Below are 24,241 nucleotides of genomic sequence, written 5' to 3'. Positions count from 1 at the left end.
TTTATTTTTACACTACTTCCGGTGCACGTGGTATCTAACACCCAATAGCGTGACAGATAGGCCTTTCCAGCCGTTAGTGGTTGCTATGGATACGAAACCACTTGCCTATGAAATTCGTTTTCTTGAAAACTCGGACTTGTAATAGCACTCTCTCGTATTCTTGAATTAAAATGAGCGAAATTGGAACCTTAGAAATTAGGTAAATTTCTTCTTTACGTTTATGATCTGTTTTATTACTACTTCATTCCTAAAAAACTGCCAGTTTTCCGCTGTGCCCAGCATTGCTTATATTACTTTCCTGCTTTCTCCCCCTTATTATTAGCTGGATTCAAGGATTTACAAGAGACAATGTCGAATTTGTGGATAACAATACAGTGTGTTACGCGTGTGGGAATCATATATGCTTCCTAAACCTGGAGACAAAAACACGGAACGTATTTCCGAGTCCTGGCAGAAGCGTCGGTGCGCTGACAACTGACTGCAGAAGTGGAACGTTTGCTTTCTCTGAGAGAAAATTGGATCCGTCTATATTTGTGCACACTTTTCCGGAATTAGAGTTGAAAAATGAACTGAAAGGTAGTTAGCTTTAGCGATATGTTGTTGTGAAACTTAATCATTGTATTGAATTATACGTGTTTTTTTGCAGGAAATACGCCACTGGACTATACATCTTTGACATTAAGTGATGGAGGGCCTTATTTGGGCTCCTGCTCGTCGTTTCCTGACTACTCCATCACAGTGTGGTAAGATACCAAACACGCCTTTCAACTTTTTCACATAGTCAGCGTAAAGCCACAAACCTCAATATATTTTATGGGATACGTGTGATAGCGGGATTTCCAACTGACTGACAGTTAGTGTCAGTTACACCGTTTTGGTATGAAAGTCGGTGATTCAGAGCGAAATCATGTGACAGGTTGAACTCAGGCTCCCAGCCATTCATTTTCAGAATTTTCTGAAAAATTTCAGAGCTTTACGCACACTATCTCTCTCTCATTGCTGCTATTACTGTGAGTGAACTACAGATATGAATCGCGGTGCTATTGGAGACGAGAAATGGCTCTCTCATCTCTTACGCTTCAAACCATGGACATGCTTCATGATCCTGAACGGGAAGCAGTTCTTCGGACTGTTTTTTTTTTTATTATCAGAAAAAGTGACTGCTTCAAACAGTTAGAATTATGTCTCTCCCTCCCCATTTAAATTTCTTCAGAAATTTTCTAGTTAGGTTTGTAAAATTATATTTAATTTAGAATCTGAAAATGGTGACATGCATTGGCGTTCTAAGTCAATACTTTTAGAACCACATTAGAATTACATTTGCATGTCTTAGGAGTTGTGTTGCTGCACAGCTAGTTATTAAAGTTGTCAAATTCTTTGCCACATTGCTCAAGATCAGTCAAACGGAGTCACCAGCATCTCAGAATATTAATTTTAAAGCAGATTCTTACTGTCAGTGGGTCCCTTTAACACACAAATGTTTTTATCCAGAGATGCACAGTGGTGCAGTTGGTAGAGCTGTTGCCTTGCAGCAAGAAGGTCCTGGGTTTGATTCTCGGCCCAGGGTCTTTCTGCATGCACGGAGTTTGCATGTTCTCCCTGTGCATGCATGGGTTCTCTCCTCCCACAGTCCAAAAACATGACTGTGTTGCACTGCGATAGATTGGCTGCTGTAGGTAAGCATCACCTCCCATGCTTGGGTGATTGGATAAGCAGAAATGGATGAATTGTGAAAATAATCAAGTATGTTCCTGTCATTTTGTGTTGGTCTATCAATTTGTGGTTGCAACATATAATGAAATATGAGGGAATGAGCACCTTATACACTTTAATGTTTATCCCAATTAGGCATTTATAGTAATTCTGTTTACAGGAACTGGGAAAAGGCTGAGTTGCTCTGTACACAGTCTCAAGGTGGACGGGATGTCATTTATTTGGAGTTCAACCCCTTGAATTGCCTCCAGCTTTGTGCTTTGGGCACCACAACCCTCACTTTCTGGAACATAGAGAGATGTGGGTCTTTCCATTTGTTGAAACCAAGGTAAAAAATAAAATTAAAAAAAGCACATAGAGAAATAATCCGTGAAATTCACCTATAAGTGGATAGTTCATGAATATAACCAACATCATTTAGAGGTAAAAATAACACATGTATTTATAGTTGAAGTGGTAATCTTACAGAAAAGTTGTCAAGAAGAAATATTAAGTTGTGATTTACACGTGTAGATTTTTTTTTTTGTTCTATTGCAGTGCAGTACAGCTTCCAGAAATCCCGGTCTCCTCTTCAGAGAAACCAACTCCCACTTTCACAAAGGACCCAAACTGCATTTCTCAAATTCTGGCTGCCCTTTCAGAGGTCTCAAAAAAAAAGAAACCTTTTAGCTATGAACTATTTCCCCACTGTTTACAGAAATGAAACATTTAACTACACAAGTTGAACCATTTGTTAGAATAAGCTTTATCCAAACAAAAAGGACAAAATGTTGATTGCAACTCACCTTGTGTTCAAACAGCATAAGGAAGCCCCAGTAACACCATCTACCATATGCTGGACAGCCACATCACAACTTTGTGTGGGCTGTGCTGAAGGCTATCTCCTTCTTGTTGATCCCGAGAGCCTCTCTGTTTCAATCCTTGTTGACCCTAAAGGTAAGCTAAATTGTACACAGGTCATAACAAACACTCGTGTTATTCATCTGAGTGGAATACTTTCCTGTTTCTTTTGTTTTTAGCTGCGAATGCCATTCCTGAGCTCAAAAGCTTCTATTTTCAAGCTACAGCCCTTTATGGCAATGGTCTTATTGCAGTAGGAAAGGTATGCAGCAATGAGCAGTACCAGCTTTTGGCATTCTCAAATAAAAGCTCTTTAAATATTTCAATGTTTTTCAGGAGAGTGTGATGCACTGTCTGCAGAGCGAAAAGAATCAAGTAAGCATCAGACAAACTTGGCAGTTAGAGAGACCTGTTACGACTGCAGTGGTCTCCCCCAACAAAGACGCACTGCTTCTGTCCGCCAATACAGTGAGCACCTAAATGTTGTTTAGGCTACACATGATATTCCATCGAGCTTTACATGCCAGCTAAATGCGAATTTGGTCAATCTTTCAGGGGCAGATCTATGTGCTGAATACAGGAAAGTCAGACCAGATTGAGAAGATCTTGGATGTTCACAATAGCAGCTTTGTGACAGCTGCCTTGTTCTCTGACAAGAACATTTGTGTGGTAAAGTGTTTATGTTTCTCGTAAATCAGGCTATATTGTGTTGTTATAACCTGTATAATTTCGCTGTGAGCTGTTGTGTTTACGTTTCCACTGACTGCAGTCATTAAGGGATAGTGGCATTCTGCAGCTGTGGTCCTCCGGTGGCACCTGCCTCGCCTCCCTGCCCCTAGAAACAGAGGTAAGATCGACATCGAGTAAAAACCAACGATTCCACAAGCGTATTACAATATCTTCAGATTTGTCAGCTCATAACAGTGTATAACAGTGTATCGAGATAATTTACATCTGTTTAGGTGTTAAACATCACCTGCTGTCCCATTGCACATTACGCCGCTGTTGGAACAGCTTCAGGAAAAATCCTTTTCATTGACTTGAACTTTGAGAAGCAGCTTCGTCTGGTGCACAAGATTGATCTCTACCACACTGCTGTGGATCACCTAGTGCAAGTATCCTCCATCATTGAAAGAGCATCAACTTTCAGATGACTCGTGACACATAAATGCATTAAACGCAAGAGAAAAGCTTTTAGTTTTGGGTCATGAAAATAAAACCAAGATGTCATTTTGCAGTTTTGATCAAGAAGGGTGCTACCTTCTCTGCAGTGGATTGGATTCACATCTTTATGTACTCGATGGAAGGCCATCAGCAAAGTTTAAAGTTCTAGGATACGTCGGTAAGAATATGTTACAAAGATGAATATGTACAAAGATCTCATGTGAGAATTCTTGGGCTTTATTACAAACTATCCTGTATGTGCTCTTCTCCAGAGGTTCCTGGCAGAATTTTGTCACTTTCCACACAATGCCACGCCCGTGGTGAGGACGTGAAAGCTCTTGCTCTCTGTGGTTCACAGGAGGATAAAAAGAATGAGGGGAGCTGGCTGCTGATGTTTTGTCTACCTTTCAAGGGCATTGGAGGTAAAAAGCACATCGGTTACATACAAGCTGTAGTAAAACAAAAAAAAAACTAAACAATCTTATCTCTTTCACATAAAGTTATGGAGCTACAAATCTAGGTTCACTATGTGAGAAGACTACACAAAGCCCAGAACACATTTATCATGTCGACAACAGCTGATTAATCATCTCATGAGAAATGTGTGGGGTGATTGAGCAGATCTTAAAGGAATTTCTCTCTGCTCTTTCATGTCTTTGTGTAAAAGCCTTGAGTCCAGTTCTTGGTTAAAAAAAACAAACAGATTGATGTCCGTGATTTGGCTATTTCAAAAACACCCTTGTTTGAAGAACCGACAGGTAAACTGCTGAATGACACAGCAGTTTAAGCTTAGTATCAGAGCTATGACTTGCAATAAATATGGTTCAGAAGAAACGAATGTGGCTTATCTTTTCTGTGGTGCTAGCTTTATTGCTAAAGCTGATAACGCTGATGTGCTTCTGCTCACCTCTAGGTTCTTTTTCTGTAGACCGCCAAGGTTGTCTGCACATTCCCAAAATATTCAAATTCAAAGTGCCAGCTCCACTGACTTCCTGCGTTCTTGGGATCGGTGAGGCCTTTGGTTATTGCCACAGAAGCAAATCTCTTCAGCGATTTCAGTTTTCTGAGGTTTGATCCCAAATTATATTTTCCTGGCGTCTCTATCCTCATACATCCTAAACTTAGGCACAATTCCTTGCACTGATTGGAATTTAACTATTTTCCGACCCCTTTTTGTTAACTTAGGACACATTTAGTATCTTCAGCAAAAAGAAGGTCACTCTAAACCCAAAGGATGAAGTTAATTTTCAGCTGCCCGGCTGCGCCACTCTTCTTTTGTCTCCTGACTGCATGTTGCTCGCCTCTATGGGACGACAAGGTGTACTACAGCTCAGATCAACCTCCTCTATGGTAAGTGGTAATTTTGTTTGTATTTCATGCCATCAGCTGCAGTTGATAATTTATTCATACCGCTTGACTTGTTGACATTTTCTATGTCACAATCAGGTTTCAATCTCTCCCACTGTGATTTTATTTGTTTGTTAGGCCACCACAAAGTGATACAAACTTGTGAAGCAGAAGGTCAATGATGCATAGGTTTCAGACTTTTTTTTTTTTTTTTACAAATTAAACTTAAAAACAGCATGTATATTTAGCTTCACTAACTCTAATACATCCTGAATTATAATCAGTGGAAGCGATTGGCTTTAGAAGTTTGAAATTTGTTAAGAGTCCAACTGTGTGTCATTTAATCTTAGGATAAATGCAGCTGTTCTGTGAAGATCTCAGAGGTTTGTTAGAGAGCAAATTGTATCACAGACGTGGTAAGGGATAGAGTTGTGGAGAAGGTGGTTTAGTAAAGAAATCCAGAGCTGTTATGTTCAATCCATAATCCAAAAATGAACAAAGTATGGCACATATGCAAACCTGTCAAGACGTGGCTGTCCTTCTGAACTTATAGACCAGGTAAGAAGGAGCATTATTAAGAAGAGAAGGAGCACCATGCTATTGGAGGAGCTGATGGGATCCACAGCTTAAGACGACTCTACAAATATAGTCTTTGTGAAAAGGGCAAAGAAAGAGTCCGTGTTTAAAGTCATGTTTGATGTGTACATCAATTTTATAAAAACTGAAAGTAGTTACCAGGAAAGTACATAATCATTTGCCTTGGCTTCCCGACAAAGTATTAGTTTGTGCGTATCTGTTAAATAAACTTTTAATATCAATATATTTGCAATAATCTGTAAATACATTCATATTTTTTTTACTCAAATATTATTGCAAAGTGCCACAGATATGACACTGCTGATGTGCCTGCAGGAGCTCTGCTGTCAGCGGCGGTGTCATTCAAAACGCCTCGGTGGAATTCGGAGTGTGTCCTTCTCCCCAGACAGTCTGAAAGTCGTCACTACTGGCGTAGGCGATGGCTCCCTCCTCTGCACTGATATCAGGTAAAGCGCCACCCAGTACACATGCTCATTCTGTGCATAACCGTGAACAGTAGGGGGCGTCCTTGCTTGCATAAGGAAGTCACCTGCAGTTTGATGTAGCTTTTAATAAACGCTGCCTTTTCCATCTATGGTGCAGGATAGCAGTAAAAAACAACATGACTTAAGGTCCAGCGGGGCGGTATTATGAGGTTATAAAGAAACCATGAGCCGAAGGTCTGGAAAAACAAAGACTTACTGTAGTAAAAGTCACATTCTGGCTCTGAAAATCTTCCCACTCAGATTCCACATCTGCCTGCTCTGTCCACTCCCACGCACACGTTAGTTTCAGATTTCAAAACATTGTGATCATAAGCACTATTCTTAATATTTTAGTAATATTTTACGAGCCTCTTATTGGTTCACCAAGCTTCTGATTTTCTGTAACATTTGATAAAAAGCGTGAAGAGCATGAAAGCGGAGTAGAGAAAATCTCACAGCAAACGTGATTAAAACATAACCAGGTTACAATGATGCATGTTTTATTAATTTAATATTAAATTACTGAATAATTTATTGAAATGTTATTCATAAAAATTAGCCTCTCATTATTTTTAAAGATTATTTATCATTGGTAATTATGAAGTGATGTATTTTATTAACTGTTATACTGTAAGATGAAATAAGTATCATGTTAACTGAAGTCTGAGGTAATTACAGTTATTAAAATGTAATAATATTGCATTATTGAAACTACACTAACATACTCGTTTGCTTATTTATTTCTTATACCTTTCTATAGAGCTGATGATGAATATATGGCTGCTTACAAAAAACGCCAGATTAGGGCTCAGTCCATAAGGACCTCATTCATTTCTGAAAACCCCATCCTGATTAACCTTCCTGTGCAGGAAGAGGAGACTTCAGTTAGCAGCAAGAAAACGGAGGAAACCGAGGTGAAGCTCACTGTGTTTTAATGCTTTTTCTCTTTAAAGTATTATTTGGAATCTAATCATCCTTAAATTCCATCTCTACTAGTGTCTAGCACAATACTCTAGCTTTATCAGTCTTTTTTTTCCCTCCATTTCTAATAATAATATGTAATGTTAGCTAATTAATTTTAAAAGTTATATATGTAATGTCCCTAATCGGACAAATATTATAAATATTTATAACCAAATTTACTACTTATGCTTTACAGTTCGGCCTAGATGCGACAGATGCTTTACAGTTCGGCCTAGATGCGACAGATGCTTTACAGTTCGGCCTAGATGCGACAGAGGAAGATGAGCATTACCTTCCCCCTGCTTCAACCTCCACGTGGTTGGAAAAAAGACACGAAGAAGTGAGTGACAAGCTCTTGTATTTGTGGTTTTGACAGGGTTGTAGACAGGGTGAAAATATGCACAGATGTTTATCTTGTTTCATAATATTCCAGGGGGTGGTTTACGAGAGGGTCCTGCTCCACCTTGTATGTGAAAGTAATTTCAGAAAGAGCAGTTATTGTTGGCACCAAGTTGCTTTTTGCAGATGTTTGATTTATTGCTGCTTACAGAGTGGAAGAAACAAGTAATTGCAACGGCATTAACCAGACGTTTGCACCTGTTGGCACCTTTCCATATGACAAAGGCTTGGCATATGGATGAGCTGATAATAAACATGTGGGAGGTCTCTAGTACACCTGATGTGGGGAAGGTGGAAAAGACTGTTCTCTCTTTGCTTGTTTTCAAGACAATTTTACCTTCATGTTTACCTTTATTTTTTAAAAACAGATTGTGAAGGAAGACAACAAAGAGCATGCAGAAACTAAGAAAGAGCTAAGAGATACCATGAATGAGTTACGGGAGGCTGTAAGTAGGCTTTTGTAATTTGCTTGGAATTACAGTTTGTCCTCACAGTTTAATAAACAGTCAACAGGAAAAAATGTCAGTGCAGACAAACATAAGAAACTGTCACTGTTACTAAAATCACAACTTTAGTTTAAAAAGATCTCCCTATCATTATGCCACGCAGCTTTTAGTTTGAGTTTTTTTTCCCTTAATGTTTTGCTCATTTGTAATTATTAACCATTTTTGCCATTGACACATTATAAAAAAAAGTCAATCAGGCTTTTGCTGCCTGGTGCCATTTTTCATTTTTCTTCATAGTGTCAATTGCTGTTCCCTATTTAGGATGATTAGTTTTTTTCTTTATTCTAAAGCCTATAGCACTTAAGAGAAAAATGTGCTGCAGGTTGTTTGATAGAGGTCGTAGTTTTACATCCAACAGCATATTAATATACCTAACAGAAATTTACAATATATCTAAATTATTACTTTGAAGCATATGTCCCAAACATTTATCTGATTTTTATTCTATTCAGTAAAGTACATCTAAATAACTGATGTTGTTTTATGTGATAACAGTAAAAAAAAAAAAAAAAAAAAGACGTTCAAAGAAAAGGGTAAAAATGAAAAATTTTTCCGTTTTTGATTTCTGAACCCAGGATATGCTGTAACTCTACAAACATCTTTTTTAAAATGTCTAAACAAATCTGAATTTGGATTGAATTCTTCTCCAAAAAGACATGTGTAAAATGTGCTTTTGTTTGTGGTCAGGTTCATAAAATGATGCTTGAGAATGAAAACCTCCCAATAAAACAGTTTAACTTAGATGTGGAGGAGCAGAAGAGACTGGACGCCATGGCGGAGGAGGAAGCCCAGAAGGTATTGGAAAGCTCAAGTAAACACTACCGCCATAGACCTCAAATTATTCCTTAAAATTATCTTTTAACGTTGCTCCAATGCACAGGTAAAGGCTGAAATTGAGCAGGATATTCTAGAAAAGCAGTTCCAACGAGACGTCCTGAAGAGAGAATGCTGGGATTCTATGTTGGTCAAACCCCGGAGCATCAATGTAAAGTGGCTCAGTGGCAAGCATTTAATAAAGAAGACTACTTTTTTTTAATCAATTAACTGAATTGTGTGTGGCTGTCATCCACAGGCATTCCACTCTAAGTTAGCTGTGCAGAACTATCCCCTCAAAGAGCGAAGAGAGAAGGAGTTGGAGGACATCAGCAGGGTTCAAAATATGAGGGCGATTGAAAAAGCTGCAAGCAAAGTGAATAAAACTGGTGGTTTAGATTCTGATTGACGAAGCAAAGTAATGCACATGTGATGAGTTAAAAGTAATTAGATCCATGTTTACCGTTGTGGGTGTGGAGCAGGAATGCAGCAAAATGTGACATTTTCTGAAAGCAGTAGCAGGGAAATGTCACATTTTTAATCTTTATTTCCTAGTGGAAATCTATTTCAGGACAAAACCATCTAAGTCTAAACAAGTTTACTTCTGAAAACACTACTGGTTGTTGGAATCACAGTCTTTCCTCTGAACTTTCCCCACTGCAGCCCTCTTTAAATACTTGAACACACGCCAGCCCACGGCTGTTGAAATGTTTTTAGATTTATAGTCGTGTGGCTGAAAGCAGGCTGCTGCAATGATTTTCTCAACTGCAATATTCTTTGGATATGGTTTATAATCTTCTGGCCACAGATTCGGCGCTCATGTTTTGCTCCATCATTTGTTGTGCCCGCAATTTCAACCTGCAGCTGATGGGCCGGAAGAAGGACAGCAGCAAACCAGAGGAAGGCCATGTGGCAGAGAGTGCAGACAATGAAAAACTCTCAGTTCTGTTAGCATATGCCAACAAATACCTCTACGACCAGTTCAGCATGCAAACTGTCGAACAGCGGGTCAACCAGATCATACTGATACAGGTGGGAACCTGTCGAATCTCTGCGAAATGGTGATTACTACTCATTTAGATTCTGATGCTTTCCAAAACCAGTGCCCAAAACACACACTCCGTATGCATCGTTTATTTGGAAAACCAATTTGAACCCAGGATTTACCTTCCCGCCTGGTCTCTCATCCTCCTTTATTACGTGCATAGTATTATTTCATCATCTGACTAGGTCTGTTTTGTGAAGTGCACTAGTCCATCTTTTAACACAAATACATGATACTGTATTTGGAATGCATGAACCCCATGATACTGGGGTGACACGATACTGCCACCTCCCTGTGATGTTGTTTCTGTTTTTTCCACACATACCAGATTGCATTTGAAAAAAAAAATACAATCTACTTTTTATTGTGGCTTCTTCCACTCTAAGTGGCATTGTGGCATATGCTGGTTAAGGATTTGTTTACCACCATCACCCAGAATCTTTTTTCTCTTCCTTTTTGTTCTGTGGTTAATATACATTGTCTTTCTTCGAAACACTGATTTTTGGAAAGCAGAACCTGTCTCCTTCCTGGACTGACTAATTATTAGACATTCGCTTGTTGTATATACAAACAGATTCTGGTTTCAACAAGAAGTCAAGGATGCAGATTCGGTTTTGTTATTGTTTTTGTCCCGGTCTTAATAATACATTCTTTCTCTCACTTCTGAATGCAGGATTTGATTTATAGTATCAAGATGGCTTTCAACTCCGACTTCGATGCCCTGTTCAAGCGGAAACTGAAAGAGATCAAAATAGTGGAGGACAGGAACAAAAACATCAGGGACATCATGCTGGAGCTGCACATCGAGGAGGAGCTGTGGGAGCCCCGCCTGACCGACATGGAGTGGCCAGAGAGGCTGTTAATCGTGGAGGACTCTGAGGTTACTGTCTGCATGAAATGTCCTAGCAGTGGACATGGTTCACGTAAAGTGCAACCGAGCACGAGTGAATGTGGAAGTGCTCTGTGGTTTGTTTGTTTGTTTTGTGAGCCGAGATGTGAGCTTGTGTGTGATTACGAGACGTTGCCTTTGTCCAACTTCAGATTAAAGCGGAGAAATACCTCACCCCAGAGCAGAAAGCAGAGGAGGAGAGGCTTAGGCTGGAGAGGGAGGCCCGCCTGGCTGCACACGTACGCTGTCATGATAAACATTTTTAGCTTTTTGCTAATTCTTTGCCGTTGTCTACACTTTGATCCACGTTGTTCAGATTAGTGGTTTCAGTTTACAGCTGTATGTGCAATTTAAAAATCTATAAAGTAAATAAAATGGTAGTGATTAAAAGGTTAGTTGAGCCCTGCTGAAGGAGGGATGCTTGTCCTGTTGCAGAAAGACGACAGCAGGGAGAGAGCTCTGAAAGACATGATGGACGGAGTCCTTGAAGTGAAAAAAGTGGACATTTTAAAAGTGGTAAATATATAAATACCCTGTTCACATAAGGACATTTAAACCAAATGATTGACCAATCTAAAGCATGTCTTGCAAGGTGACGCTATTTTCCCATTGTAAAACTGTGTAACGTCTTCTCTAGCTTGATCAGTTTATTTAGAAACATTGGAGAATTATGTCTAATAGAAATGTACGTACAACTGTGACGGATTTCTTATTTACAAGAAAACATCTCATCACAAGTACAAGCAATCGCATCTAAATTGAAACTGATTGAATTATGTGTTAAAAACCAAAAGACAAACCTACATTACAAACCTCATCACAATTGTGGCTTCTTCCACTCTAAGTGGCATTGTGTTAAGGATTTGTTTACCACCATCACCCAGAATCTTTTTTCTTTTCCTTTTTGTTCTGTGGTTAATATACATCGTCTTTCTTCGAAACACTGATTTTTGGAAACCGGTGGTTTAGATTCTTCTAAGTTTTCTCCTTTGGCTAGAATAGTTAAATTTTTTTAGTTTTATTTTTTAAATTCTTACATTTGTTTCTTTAAGGCAATGCCAGTAAAATCAGACCAAACAGCACGAGGAGCCCACAGTTTGTTTTGCTTTTACTCCACAGGAAATATTTCCTCCTGAGTTTTCTTTGACCAAACCTCCCATTCAGTGGAGTGAAGAGGAGAAGAAACTCTTCAAAGAATATGAAAAGAACTTTAAAGAGCTCACAGAGGAGAAGGAGAAATATAAACGGGTAAAAAAAAGGGGGGCGGAGGGGATTTGGTTTGTGTGTGTGTGTTTTTTTTTTGTATTTTATTACCAAAATATTAGTTGAGATCAGTGTTAAGCATGTGTGAACCTTGGCTTTGCAGGGATTGGAATTTGAGATGAAAAAGCTGCAGGAAATAATCAAAGAGTCAACAGATAAGTTTGATGAGTCACTCATAAAGCTGTTTGAGAAGAAAGTAAAGTTCATGGCTGCTATATATCAGGTAACATACATCAAATTGCAAAAAGTGTGGCATTCATATGTATTCATTGGACTTTATAAAGTCCAATAAAATCAGTTGCTTCAAAAAACTCATCTACAGTAAATCTTAAATTATTCTTGTAGTGATGCACATACACATGATAAAAAGTGTTCTCTCTTGTTCTGATTTGTTGTCTCGTATTGGCTTGGGCGTGTTTTGCAGGAAGAGCTGAAAATCACCTATCTTGCCCAGTCGGTGCGCAAGGTGGAGGAGATGAACCGGCAAGAGCAAGAGCTCAAGCTCAAACTTGAACAACTGCTGGCACAAAAGGTTAAAAATCTTGGCCACACTCATGGCGCAGGAATTTATTAATAATCAAAGCTAGATGTCATTTGTAGAAATTGGCGTGTGTTCCAGTACAGCGCCTTACTGTCTCAGAACATAATTTGACAAAGTGATGTGAAGCAGCAGGTACGTGTGTCAGGCTGACTGGCCAGAACTGTGAAACTTTTTCTGACAGGTAACGACAGAGAAAGACCTGATGGGATACAAGGACATGGTGGAACAGTTTCAGTTCGAGTATGAGGACTTTGTAGCTGAAGACAAAGTAAGCGTTCAGATAAAACACACACAAACAAGAAAACAAGGTTTGTGTGAGAGATAAGCATATTTTTGTTTCATCACCCAAAGAATCTCGACAGCGAATTCAGGAAAGAGTTTGCTGATCTACCAAAGTATGTGACTGATCAACTTTACAAACTGTTCAAGCGTAGACCCAGGTTTGTGGCCATTTCCACGCAGCAGTCGTTTAACGCCGGCCGTTTTTAAAGCTCGGATTGTCACGACTGTTTCCAGGATTCAAAGGAGGGGGACGCAGTCTGTAGATGACTCCAACGTGTTCAGGCAGCACGGTCTGAACACCCCCGCTCCTGATGGACTCAGTCAAATACTCGCCGGCATGGAGGAGATGGATGCTCCGGAAAACATGCCAAAAGGAGTGACCCAGTCTGTCTGGGAGAAATTTTGTGCTGTGCGCAAAACAAAAGTAGAGAGTGAACAAAAGGTAATACAAAGAAAAAGACACATCTACCATCCATGTGCATTCATTTTATATTTCAGACACGCAATATATTCACTTATTTTATTCCCTGACAGTTTGTTAATTTTTTTACTTACTGTTTTACAGATAAAAGTAAACGGTTTGGAGCTTGCCGAGATGCAGGCCTTCCTGCAGAGACGGTTAGATGAAGATTATGCTGCCCAAGAAGAAATTAAGCAGCATTTTGAAGAACTCCGAAGGTTAGGACCCAGAACCTCTGACTGGACAATCTGTTTTACTCAGACCAGTTAAGATGGGAAAATAAATACTGAGTCTGGAAAATAAGTATTTACTGTGGAACTAAATACTTTGGAAAAGTTAAGTAACTACTTCCAAGTAAATAAATACTTGGTAAGGTATTTGCTCCATGTATTTAATTTGGATCTAAATATTTAGTGTTCAAACTAAACTAAATATTTAGCTCAAATTTAAATATTTTGTTGGGAACTAAACATTTAGTTTATAACTAAATATTTAGCTTCTTACACTAATCTTTAATTTGAAAGCTAAATGTTTAATTTGTCAACTAGATATTTAGCCTGTGAGTTAACTAAATTTAGTTTGTAACTCTAACATTTATAAATGTGAATAAGATGGCAAAAATATTACTTTGAAAAACTAAACACCCACTTTTTTTTTCTCTCTGACAGACTAAATAAACCAAAACATTGCCATTGCATAATGCATAAAGACAATAAGTGAGAAAAATGTTGTCGATAACGCTGTGGTGGTTTCTGATGTCATGTTTCTGCAGCCTGAGGAACAAGAGGAACCAGCATCTCATGAACCCTATGATCCTGGTCGTCCTGCCACAGGGACAGGTGGAGACGTCCTCTGTGGATCTGACTGCTGAAACAGCTGAGACTGACTACATCCTTATCAACAGAAGCGTGGTGGACAACCTCAAAGAGAAAATCAGGGTCTGTCTTTACCGTCAAACGTCTTCATCCGACATTTTCATATCAAAACGGGGATGAGAAAAATGTTACTATTGTTAAAACAATAAAAGCTGTCTATCAAATTATTATTGCCTGTGTTATCAGAAAGTTGCAGAGCAGAAGATAACCTACATGGAGGCACGCTGCGAGGTCCGTAAGGACATCATCCAGCTGGAGTGGCAGCACCGGGTGTTGGACAAGAAGATAGAGGACTTACATGAACAGAAGAGAGACATCAAGATGCTTCGACTCTCAAAGGACGATATGGAAGTAATCTAGTTTATAATCCTAACTCTGCTTTTGAAGTTCTGGGAAACTGATTTGCTCTTTGACGACTGGAATTTTTTTTTTCCTACCGCGTTAATTATATGTCAGAGGTTTTCAGAGGATTCAGCATCAGGTTTAAATAATAATACGAAGAAAAAAAAGAAAAAAACATCTACATATGGGGCAAAACATTAATCCAGTGTGTGTGTCTGGCCAAATTCCTCCCTGTGTTATCCAGGCAGGTATTTTGGTTTTGGCACGGTGAGATGTTTTGCAAGCAGAAAATTGTTACCATCTCCCAGCACAGATGGATTATCTTTTATAGAAAACTCACACCCTCTTCCTTCAGCCTCCCCACCCTTTTTGCCTTTTCAGCATTTAAACCTCTTATTCAAGACGTCGTGTGTGGATAGAGGTTTTTACATCCCCTCCTCCTCCAAATGTATTTTTATTTAGTTCAGTCCTAAAATTTTAAGCAAGAAATTCTTCACGTCCTTTTCTTTCCCCAAGAGTTTAAACCAGAAAAATGCAGTTTAATTAAATTCATGCCAAACCACTAACAGGATAATTGTTTACTCTAGAATATATGTTTACCCTTGTTGTACTAAAACAATAGATTTCACTAGTATTTTTAAACCTAGATTAGATTTTGGAAAAGAAAACAGATCAACTAAATTATCCGTTATAGTTTAACGAAGCATTGCACGTGAATTTCCTCACTTTAATGCCAGTTTCCTTTGGCAGAAGGTTCATGTTGCTCTGCCGCTGGTAGCTTCCTGACATTGTTAAAGCCCATAAAACCATGCAGGAAGAAAGCTGTGAATATAAATAATCCATTCTTGTCATTAAAAATATTTCCTGATTAAAGATGTTGGGACATTAGCTTGGACATTTTCAATTTAAATTTAGAGAAGACACTCTTTCTAGTTCATTTGTACAAATTAACTTCTTTCTTTTTTTTTCAGTGTCTCAGCAAGAAGGATCCGAACACTCACGTGTTGGAGAAAATTTCTAAGATGGAGAAAAGTATTGATTTCATGAAACGGGTAACAACCTGAACGTGTCTTAGCACAACGTTTAAAGTTTGAACCACAAAAGCCAGCAACATCTTATGTGTAACGCACGCCGCTCTCAATTTCAGACCCACAAAAGGGCCATTCACCGGCGAATGAAAAAGTTAAAACAGCTTAACAAAAAGATATCAATGACAGCAGACAGCAGTACTGCTATAAAGAAGAATCTTCCTGAGATGGAGACTTCTGTGGCAGAGCTGAGACACATTTACGAAGCCGCAGGTAAATGAAAACAAATCCACAGGCACATCTCAGTAACCTAGAATATCATTGAAATGTATGTATAATTGACCACGTGCAAAACAGCATAAATAGAGTGCAGCATGGAGGAGCTGCTGAATCCCCCTGAATTGCTAAAATGGGCTTTGCTTCACAACTTATTCAACTTTCCATTCAACTTCAATTAATCAGTCAAGTTTAACGCAACACTGTCAAAAGCCAATGTTTTTTAGCCATGATCTTTAGGCTTGTCAGGCCAGCAGTCTTACTCATGACTGTGTAGTTCCTAACATGGCCATATTATAACAAATCTGTATGTAAAGTATAGTTTTATTGATCTTATGTGACATTGGAATTTGAGTTTTCATTATCCTGACATTGCAGTTTAATTAAATGCATAATCAACATAATCACCAATTAATCAATCAAGTCAACAAAATACGTTTTTGAAATGTATCAGTCTGTATAAAGGGAATGTATAAAAATGTGTAAATGTTAGTTTTTGAACAGATCGATACATACTTTGATGATATTCTGACTTACTGAGTTGACCATTAACTAATTTACTTTGCAAAAGGGACTTTCCTCCCGTTTCAGCTATTAATGAGGCTCTTTTGGCGTTTCAGCTACCGAGGAAAATGAGGCAGCGGAAAGAGACGAGCGCTACCAGGAGATTCTTCACAGGCGCCAACTGGAGGATCTCGCTAGGGCTAAGTCGGATGAACTGGACCTCCTCCGGAAGGAAGTGGAGCGTCTGGAAAGGAGGAATTTTCCCTCACTCGATCAGTTGAAACACAACTAGCGGACAACACTAGTTGTTGTATTTGAGCTGTAGCTTATTCTAACGATCTTGGAAGTGCCTGAAAATTACACGTGTTCGCGATGTTGAGACGTTTGTCGTGTTTACGTGTTGCTCTAACCATTTCTCACTTGTACTGCTTCCAGGCACAGCTGCCTTTGTGTCATTTGTTACCACATAGTTTATTTATTTATACATTGATTTGCTAACAGAATATTTAGTGTTATTTTTGCTGTGAACAAGAGCAAGCACTAACAATAAATGAGATGAATTGTGTTAACTCTTTTCTGTCGTCCTTGCTGGACTTAAGATACTTCTTCTGGCGTTAAGTAGTAAATTCTCCCTCTGCACGGTCAAAGCACAGAATGCCATCATCGAGACCAAAGAGGTCAATGAGCTCGGACAGGTCGGCCTTCCTTCCGTCTACGGGGAACTCTGACTGGAGCTCATACAGAGCAGCCTGAGCACAACTGCGCCACTTGTCAATCAATGTTTGGAGCTGCGTCAAATCATTCTGAGGAGAAAGAAATACACATATATTGCCTTTTTCAGTCTTAAGTGATAAAGCTGGCAAAGATATTTGATGGCTTCACTGATACCTTGCTTCTGTACATTTTCACCATCTTGAGTCGACGCAGTGTCTCCATTTTCTCCTTTACTTCCTTCCTCAGCTGCAGAGCCAAGTCTCCTGAGGAGATGTGTGATGGTTGGGGAGCAAGTGAGGGCAACCTCTCACCGCCCAGCTTCACTTCAGTCCTGTTTGCATCCATAGTGTGGACAGCGATAGTCTCCTGGGACTCTGCTGGAGCATGTGGGGTATCCTCCTCCTCTTCATTGTCAACACAAAGGCGCTTGGCCACAGAAAGGGGTGAGATGAAGGAGCGCCGTGTTCTCTTCAGCCTCTCCCTGAGGGAGGCACTCAGCCCAGAATGATGCTGGGGAGTGGCAGTGGGAATCACACCAAACGACACAGGTAAATGATAATTTAGCATGGATAACAACATGTACTGGGTTTGTACAAAATGTCACAGAATTTCCTCAGACATGGAGACTAAACGGACGAATAGATGGACAAACAGATGAGTGAAGGTATAACATAGATAGATAGATATATTTGAATCAGACATGGAAAACAAATACTTTCCAAACTGTTATTATTTTCCATATTTATCCACACCAGGAAAAAAAACCCCTTTTATTTACTTTTTCAGACTGAAAACATGTTTATTGATTCCAAGTTGCGTCAAGCGTAAAGTGATGCATTTAATAAAAGTCAAAAACAATACTCACCTTCTCTTCTTTAAACTCAGAGGGGCTTGACTCGACTGAACCAGGTGATGAATACCCACATGACAGTTTGGCTGCTTTAGGTGTCATCTCCATTGGTTAAAATTACTTTGACTCATGTGAACTCTTTCGCCGATGCAGTACAAGTCAGCTGCGTTTGCGAGTTAAAGCTTTTATATATATAAAAAAAATATTTTTTAAACAAAAAAATCAACTGAATAGGACTTTCTTTTGAATACCCTCCGAAGACGACTCTGTCTTTCCGTATTTTTGCGGCGAACTGCCTTCAACGTAAGCGATTGGGCAGAATTTGATTACGGTCAGCCGAACAGCATCATGGGAGTTGTAGTTTATTCTAACGATCTCGGAAGTGCCTGAAAATTACACGTGTTCGCGGGTTATCTGAGATATTTGTTGTGTTTACATGTCATTCTAATCATTTCTCACTTGTACTGCGTTAAGTCACAGCTGCCTTTGAGGTATTTGCTACCACCTAGAAGGAAAACTAGCCCATATGAGGTTTTAGGGCTTTTTGGCCTCTAAACTCTGTTTTGTTTCAGCTTCAGATCAAATTTTAGACTTAAACCATGCACTCAAAAATAATTATTAGATCTTGTCTTGTTCTGTTTTACAAGCTGTTACTTTTTGTGCACCAGCTGCACTGCTACCACTAACTTTTTTTTAGTCAGGTGCAGTGCCATAATATTGAGGTCCCTCCAATTTTTTTTAAAATTATGATTTATTTCAGATTTTAATACAACAATGAGAACCATATATAGACATTCAAGTCATACTTGAAACAGTACTTGAAGAATAAACACGAACCAATAAAAGACAAAACAAAAACCAAAGGTGAAACAAAGCACACAGAAAAACAGCAATTATTTTTATAACTAGGTGGATAAAAAGTAGGTAGCTAAAAAATATATAATAATCAAACAAACAGAGGTTACAGAAAATAAATAAATTGTAAATTAAACCGAAAACAAATCAAACGGGGTGATCTTAACGTATTCTGTGCTACAGTAATTGTTGTAATATCCCAATTTTTTATGCCTCTTTTGCTGCTCTTTTTTATGTTGAAAAGTGTAGACCCCTTAGGAAAAATTACCCCCTTCTAAGTTACCTGGAACATTTTCTGTCACTTCAAAGACTATACACAAATACTATATTTGATCAATTTCAGAGATATCTTTTAAAAAGGCATCTATTTTGAATTTGTACTTTACTATTATTATTATTTATTTGTATTTTTGTATTTTACTTAGTGTTATTTTAATTTATGTTATAAATTAGTGTCATCAATGTAATTAGTCTAAAAATTCAAAAGTTAATAGAAACTGATATTTTCTTCTTCTAAATAAAGAAACAAATTAAGATATGTGGGATTTGAGTAATAAAAAAGAGTATCAGTATTAGTAAAGGCTTACAGACACAAAAAATATACATGTGGTTTCTCCATCACAGCTTCATTAAGGGCAGTAAAGTTACAGAATGCCCCACGGGTTCACGGTTTTGTTTAAATATGAGGTCAGTGTTAAAGGCAGCCATTCTTGAGGGATAAACAGAGGAACTCTGACGGTTACGCTGAGCTCTGAGTAAAAGTGATTTATCTGGGCTCTCGTATGTGTCGGGTCCATGTTGTTCTGGTTGCTGGGTCTGAGTCACTTTGTTCTCATTTGCTGATTCACGTCCTTTAACAGACCTATTTATAAACTCCTAAATGTAATTCAGAAGTCTTTTCACACTTCCACATGAGACTCTTGTCTGTCGCCACGAGGAGCGTAATAATGTTAAATAATATGCTGCCTGGACTTGATTCTCAGTGCTTGGAAACGTGATATTACACACCCTGAGGAAATGGGATTTTTTTTCTTACATTTTATATGGATGAATCTTGCAGGGCTGAGGGTTGGAAATAATTACTATGCGTTAGTCAAGGCTCTACAGTGTGCTCTCTTTTTTTTTGTCATTCACAGTAGAGATAAAATACTTTGGTTTTCTCTCTGGTAAGATACATGATTCAACTGGTATGAGTTTGTAGAATCTAGATTCTATGTGAAACACCCAGTGAGCCAAATCTTTCAACAAACACACAAATGGCTACTTATTAAGTACATATGTTTGCACAAGCTATTAACTCTTGTTAATGTTTATGTAGCTTAGTGTTAGGAAACTACCTTTAAGTTAAACAGAACGTTGGAGAATAAAAGATCCAGTTTTCATGGCGCATTTTTTTATTTATTTATTTTTGTCCCACTCAGTTTTTGTTTAGCTGAAAATCTGTTTTGTGTTTTGGGTTACTTTGATTTCCAGTCAATGTGCTGCATTGTCTTCTTAACATCGCCCTGTAATTTGACGTGACTCATCTGTTAACACTTTCTTATACACAGACACAGCAAAATTACCTGACAGCACCAGATGTTTTCACCTCAAGAAACACCTTGAGAAACACACAGATGCAGAGAACCGGAAACATTTTAGGCTATATGAACTTTGTTGTAGCTGATATTTTTTTTCTCACGGCAGACATGTTGACATGCCACTGATGAGAAAAAGACAGGTGTCATTAATGAAATAAATAAAGATCCTGTCAGCAGGGAGCTCCTCCACAAATAGCCGTACTTCATGTTTCCTTTCCTTGTCTTGATAGATGGGAGAGGTCTGCTGTTGAAACGTGCTTTAAATTTGGTCTAACGGTTGTTTTGAAGCAGTTGTTTTACATTAATCTTCATAACTCTTATCCTTTTGGATAGAAGGAAAAAAAATACTTTGATCAATATATTCAAACTTGTACTTCTTTTACATATTAAGAAAGCACAGGTGCTCTTTTTTTTCCTCATTTTCTTTAGATCGTCAAAAGTAAATTATTATTGTTGTTTGACATTTAATAAATCTATTGGTTGTTTTCACTTCAAACCAAATGCAATATGTTAACTGTCATGACAGAGCTTGAAAAACAAACTGGAGGTTTCAAACTGTTTGCATCAATTAAGAGCAACGAAAGGCCTCATATCATAATGATCACAAAGTGCCTGATTATTGACCAATAAAACGAGCCGTTAGCAGCAAAATTCCCACTGAGTGATGATGTAACGTTTGAAACAGTGAACAAAGGCATCAGTACATAATACAATGTTTGCCCTCAGATAGCAAATTCATCTGTAATTTGACTTTACTAAGTGAAAACTTACATGGCAGTTTACCTGGGGATAAGGAGGAAGTCACAAGAACTTCTGTCTAAGAGCGGAAGCTTGGAGATCTAACAGACCGGCACACTATTGAAGATTTTTAAAGTGTGCCTAAGGTTTCCAGCAACACATGGAACAGTAAATATTGATTCAACATGATCTTTGTTTGTACAGTGGTATCTCTATCAGCAGATAATTTGTGTGGACACATTAAAAAGTAAAAGACCCATAAAGGAAGCCGTTTTTTTTTTTTAATGTGATGCATTTTATGGGCACAAACAAAAGCTGCAGTGGCAATGTTGTAGCAAGAACTGTTGCATCCTCTACTGTTAAGTTTTTGTATGTAGTTGAAAAGGTGATAGTTCCCAAAGGCGGTTTATTAGGTAGAAAATAATTAATATTCTGTGTACAACAATAGTCCATTAGCAGTCAAAAGTCTTTTTCCATATATGAGACATGCTCATTTGTTCTCAAAAAGTACTTTAAAAATCACTTATCTCCTTAAAACCTGTGAAATAGTGCTAAATATAATTGACTTACTTTTCAGTCTTTTAATATCCACAGGTTGCATCACTCTAAGATATAATGATAGGCCCTTCAAAGGTGATAGGTTACGTTAGACAAGAACATCAAAGGCAGTCCTCTGAACTGAGCAACAGCATATTTAAGTTTTTCTTGTCAGATAAAGCGACGGTTTTGTATCGAGACAGATAAGCAACAGATAAGCTCCTCTCTCCAGAATGTGCCTGCATGTTGTCTGAGCCAAGTATCCAGTACGGCAGTGGAACGTTTTTTTTTTTTTTTTTTCATCACAGTTGAGTGGTTTAAAAGTTCAGCTCAGAGTAGACCCAGTCATTATCTCTTTAGATATCCAAAAACCTCCGAGAGTAATGTGACCATAAAATTATCTCTCTCTTTTTGCTTTATTGTCAACTACATAAGACAGGCTTTAAATAATTAGAGCAACAGTTTCTTTGTTACCTTGTAAATAAACGATAGTATAAGCATTCCTATCGAAATCAGTACGGATACCGAGTCCATGTTACACAGAAGCTTTTTTTCTACCACTTGGGTAACGGTGAATAATGTCACATTATTTTCCATGTTTAGGTCTTTTGTCGAACCTCTGGAAAACACTGCCGTCCCGCTCTGCAAACATACCAAAGCCGTATCCTTGCAGGTCTTTCACACCAAAAGGAGTGTATCTGAAAAGAGGCATCACTGTTTAGTCAGCTCTGCTTTTTTTTCTCCTTTTTTTCCCACCATCCTGGAATTTGTTGCTTTCTGCTAAAGGATCTGGCATTGTCCAAGCTCACACATGGATGTGAGCGGGGCAGCTCCTCTCCATGGGGCCATTTGTTTTCAATCATTTGAGCAGATTAGAGTCTTTCTGGCTCTGAGTCATGCCTGGTGGGTGGATTGCTTCGCTGGGTGTGGTGGTTGAAGGGAACCTGTGGAAGTCTGTGGCTGAAACTGGAGGAATAAAGCATCTAATTTGGTGCCAAACGGCATCAATGTAAATTAGCAGACTGGGAATGCGTATTCTGATTACAGAGTTAAAAACAGCCCTTGTGTCCTCTCATTTGGGAATGCTTGTGATGTGAGAAACAGTCCATGCTGCAGCTTCTGAAGAGTATCATAACTGTCACATGAAAAGTATCAGACCTCCCTAACAGAAGTGCAAACAGGAAGACAGTCCCTGCAAAAGCTGCAAAAATGAAGAGCTTTCACTGACAAAAGCGCGTAAGAGACTTAACGCCCTCTGAACTTACCCGCATTTTACTACGTTACGACCACAGACTTCCACGTGGCTTATTGTAACTTTATGTGACAGAGCAACACAAAGTAGAAAATAATTGTGAAGTGAAAGGAAACCGAATTTTCAGCAAAAAAGAGAGAAAAATTCTGAAAAGTATGGCAGGCATTTGTACTCAGCCCCTTTTTACTCAAGACACCATGAAGACAAAACGAGTGCAAACAATTATCTCCAGAAGTCAATTGATGAGTGAATTTAATTTGAAAAACTCTGAAAAGTGATGATTGTTTAGAAAGATTATTGCTCAAGTATTGTTTTTAATCTTTAATCCCAGCCTTTATGGAAAGAGAAATTAACTGGGGGAAAAAAAAACATCTGAAATGCCAAGTCTTAGCTACTGAGTCAAGATTCTCACAAAGATCCTATGTCAAAAAAAAAGGGGGGGGGGGGATAAACTGGTGAGGAATTATTCAGTTCCCTTTTTAAATAAAAAAAATAGGTGAAAGCAGAAGGACACAATATTCTTTTAAAAAAACAAACAAACATAAACACAAAAAAATCACTATGGAGAACATCCTTTTTGGCATTTCTTCGACATTCGTCTACAGATATATTAGTAAATTTACCACAAAAAGTAAGACAATTTGTCTATGTCTGTTTTTCTTTGTTTTTCAAGAATCCTCATTGGCAGTCTATCTCACGTTTGGAGAACTTGTTTATTTCCTTCCAATGCGTTTGTGGGTTGAGCTGCGAGGGTTGCGCCCATGCAAACCTTGCCAAGTCAACCTCTGCCAGAACCAAACAACTTTTTCTGCTCCTGACTGTGGAAAGCATTGGTATTGTAATAAATAGAAGTTCTTCACAAGCGATGACTGAATTAAGAGATCCTTTCAAAACATACAACTGGTCTGTGAAGGCGTCAGAGGTTTTGCTAGAAAACATTAGTGAACAAACAGAAGCAAAAAGAACAAGAAAGTCTATAGACGTGCCAGAGATAACATAAAGCAAAGCAAAGCAAAGCAAAGCAGTTTAAAGCATGGTAGCGGTAGCGTCATGCTGTTGGATGTTTTTTTTCTTAGGTGTGGCCAAGCCAAAGATGCTGATCAGAAGTGATGTGCTGCAGGCTGCAAAAGATGGAGGTTCATCTTCCAACAGGAGAACCACACCAGATGTTCAACCAGAGATGCAACGGAATGGATTAGATGAAAACATTTTGTTGTGTTGAAATGGCCCAGTCAAAGTAAAGACCTAAGTGAAATTAAAAATTGATGCTCACTGACATTCTTCATTCAGTCTCGCTGAGCTTGAGCTATTTTAAAAAAAGAAGCTTCTAGATCTGCACTCACCAAAAGTAGTTCCAAAAAAGTTGTCACATTAAGGACTTTTAAAACCACCTACGCGTCATGT

General features: G+C 38.5%; 2 protein-coding genes and 1 long non-coding RNA gene across 4 annotated transcripts; 2 read left to right on the top strand and 1 right to left on the bottom strand.

The window, feature by feature from the left end:
- Positions 1-75: 75 nt before the first annotated feature.
- Positions 76-16,880, top strand: cfap43 (cilia and flagella associated protein 43). Of its 2 annotated transcripts, none has more exons than XM_008429373.3 (38): positions 76-199; positions 323-576; positions 647-743; positions 1,874-2,041; positions 2,251-2,356; positions 2,514-2,649; positions 2,733-2,815; positions 2,890-3,021; positions 3,109-3,222; positions 3,323-3,400; positions 3,516-3,664; positions 3,792-3,895; positions 3,990-4,139; positions 4,631-4,785; positions 4,903-5,067; positions 5,977-6,107; positions 6,886-7,039; positions 7,315-7,428; positions 7,856-7,933; positions 8,681-8,788; positions 8,874-8,978; positions 9,066-9,182; positions 9,671-9,838; positions 10,525-10,731; positions 10,893-10,979; positions 11,176-11,256; positions 11,860-11,988; positions 12,107-12,226; positions 12,428-12,535; positions 12,726-12,812; positions 12,896-12,984; positions 13,061-13,268; positions 13,392-13,504; positions 14,059-14,224; positions 14,348-14,512; positions 15,475-15,555; positions 15,651-15,804; positions 16,428-16,880. In XM_008429373.3, the coding sequence occupies exons 1-38, from the start codon at positions 171-173 to the stop codon at positions 16,601-16,603; spliced, it is 4,866 nt and encodes a 1,621-aa protein (XP_008427595.1). In that variant the 5' UTR covers positions 76-170; the 3' UTR covers positions 16,604-16,880. The 2 variants fall into 2 exon arrangements, with proteins under 2 accessions (XP_008427595.1, XP_008427593.1); XM_008429371.3 differs by having other exon boundaries at positions 7,285-7,428.
- On the bottom strand, positions 15,665-18,695 carry sfr1 (SWI5-dependent homologous recombination repair protein 1). Its single transcript, XM_008429374.3, has 3 exons — positions 17,891-18,695; positions 17,200-17,535; positions 15,665-17,114 (listed from the first exon to the last, which is right to left on the bottom strand). Exons 1-3 carry the CDS (start codon positions 17,981-17,983, stop codon positions 16,926-16,928), a joined length of 618 nt encoding a protein of 205 aa, XP_008427596.1. The 5' UTR covers positions 17,984-18,695; the 3' UTR covers positions 15,665-16,925.
- On the top strand, positions 17,477-24,113 carry LOC145555092 (uncharacterized). Its single transcript, XR_014091174.1, has 2 exons — positions 17,477-17,573; positions 23,914-24,113. It is a non-coding gene; the product is annotated as an uncharacterized LOC145555092 (long non-coding RNA).
- Positions 24,114-24,241: the final 128 nt, after the last annotated feature.

This window comes from Poecilia reticulata, chromosome 15, assembly GCF_904066995.2.
Source record: "Poecilia reticulata chromosome 15, P_reticulata-male-v2, whole genome shotgun sequence".
Lineage (NCBI taxonomy): Eukaryota > Metazoa > Chordata > Actinopteri > Cyprinodontiformes > Poeciliidae > Poecilia > Poecilia reticulata.
This window is presented reverse-complemented; position numbering and strand designations above follow the sequence as displayed.

Excerpts from the sequence above, each read along its gene's own strand:
- cfap43 (XM_008429371.3), top strand. The coding sequence starts at position 171 with ATGAGCGAAATTGGAACCTTAGAAATTAG. Across the intron at positions 10,732-10,892 it reads TAATCGTGGAGGACTCTGAG|ATTAAAGCGGAGAAATACCT; the intron begins GTTACTGTCTGC and ends GTCCAACTTCAG. Across the intron at positions 14,225-14,347 it reads ACCTCAAAGAGAAAATCAGG|AAAGTTGCAGAGCAGAAGAT; the intron begins GTCTGTCTTTAC and ends CTGTGTTATCAG.
- sfr1 (XM_008429374.3), bottom strand. The coding sequence starts at position 17,983 with ATGGAGATGACACCTAAAGCAGCCAAACTGTCATGTGGGTATTCATCA. Across the intron at positions 17,536-17,890 it reads CTGAGTTTAAAGAAGAGAAG|CATCATTCTGGGCTGAGTGC; the intron begins GTGAGTATTGTT and ends GCCACTCCCCAG. Across the intron at positions 17,115-17,199 it reads TGAAAATGTACAGAAGCAAG|AATGATTTGACGCAGCTCCA; the intron begins GTATCAGTGAAG and ends CTTTCTCCTCAG.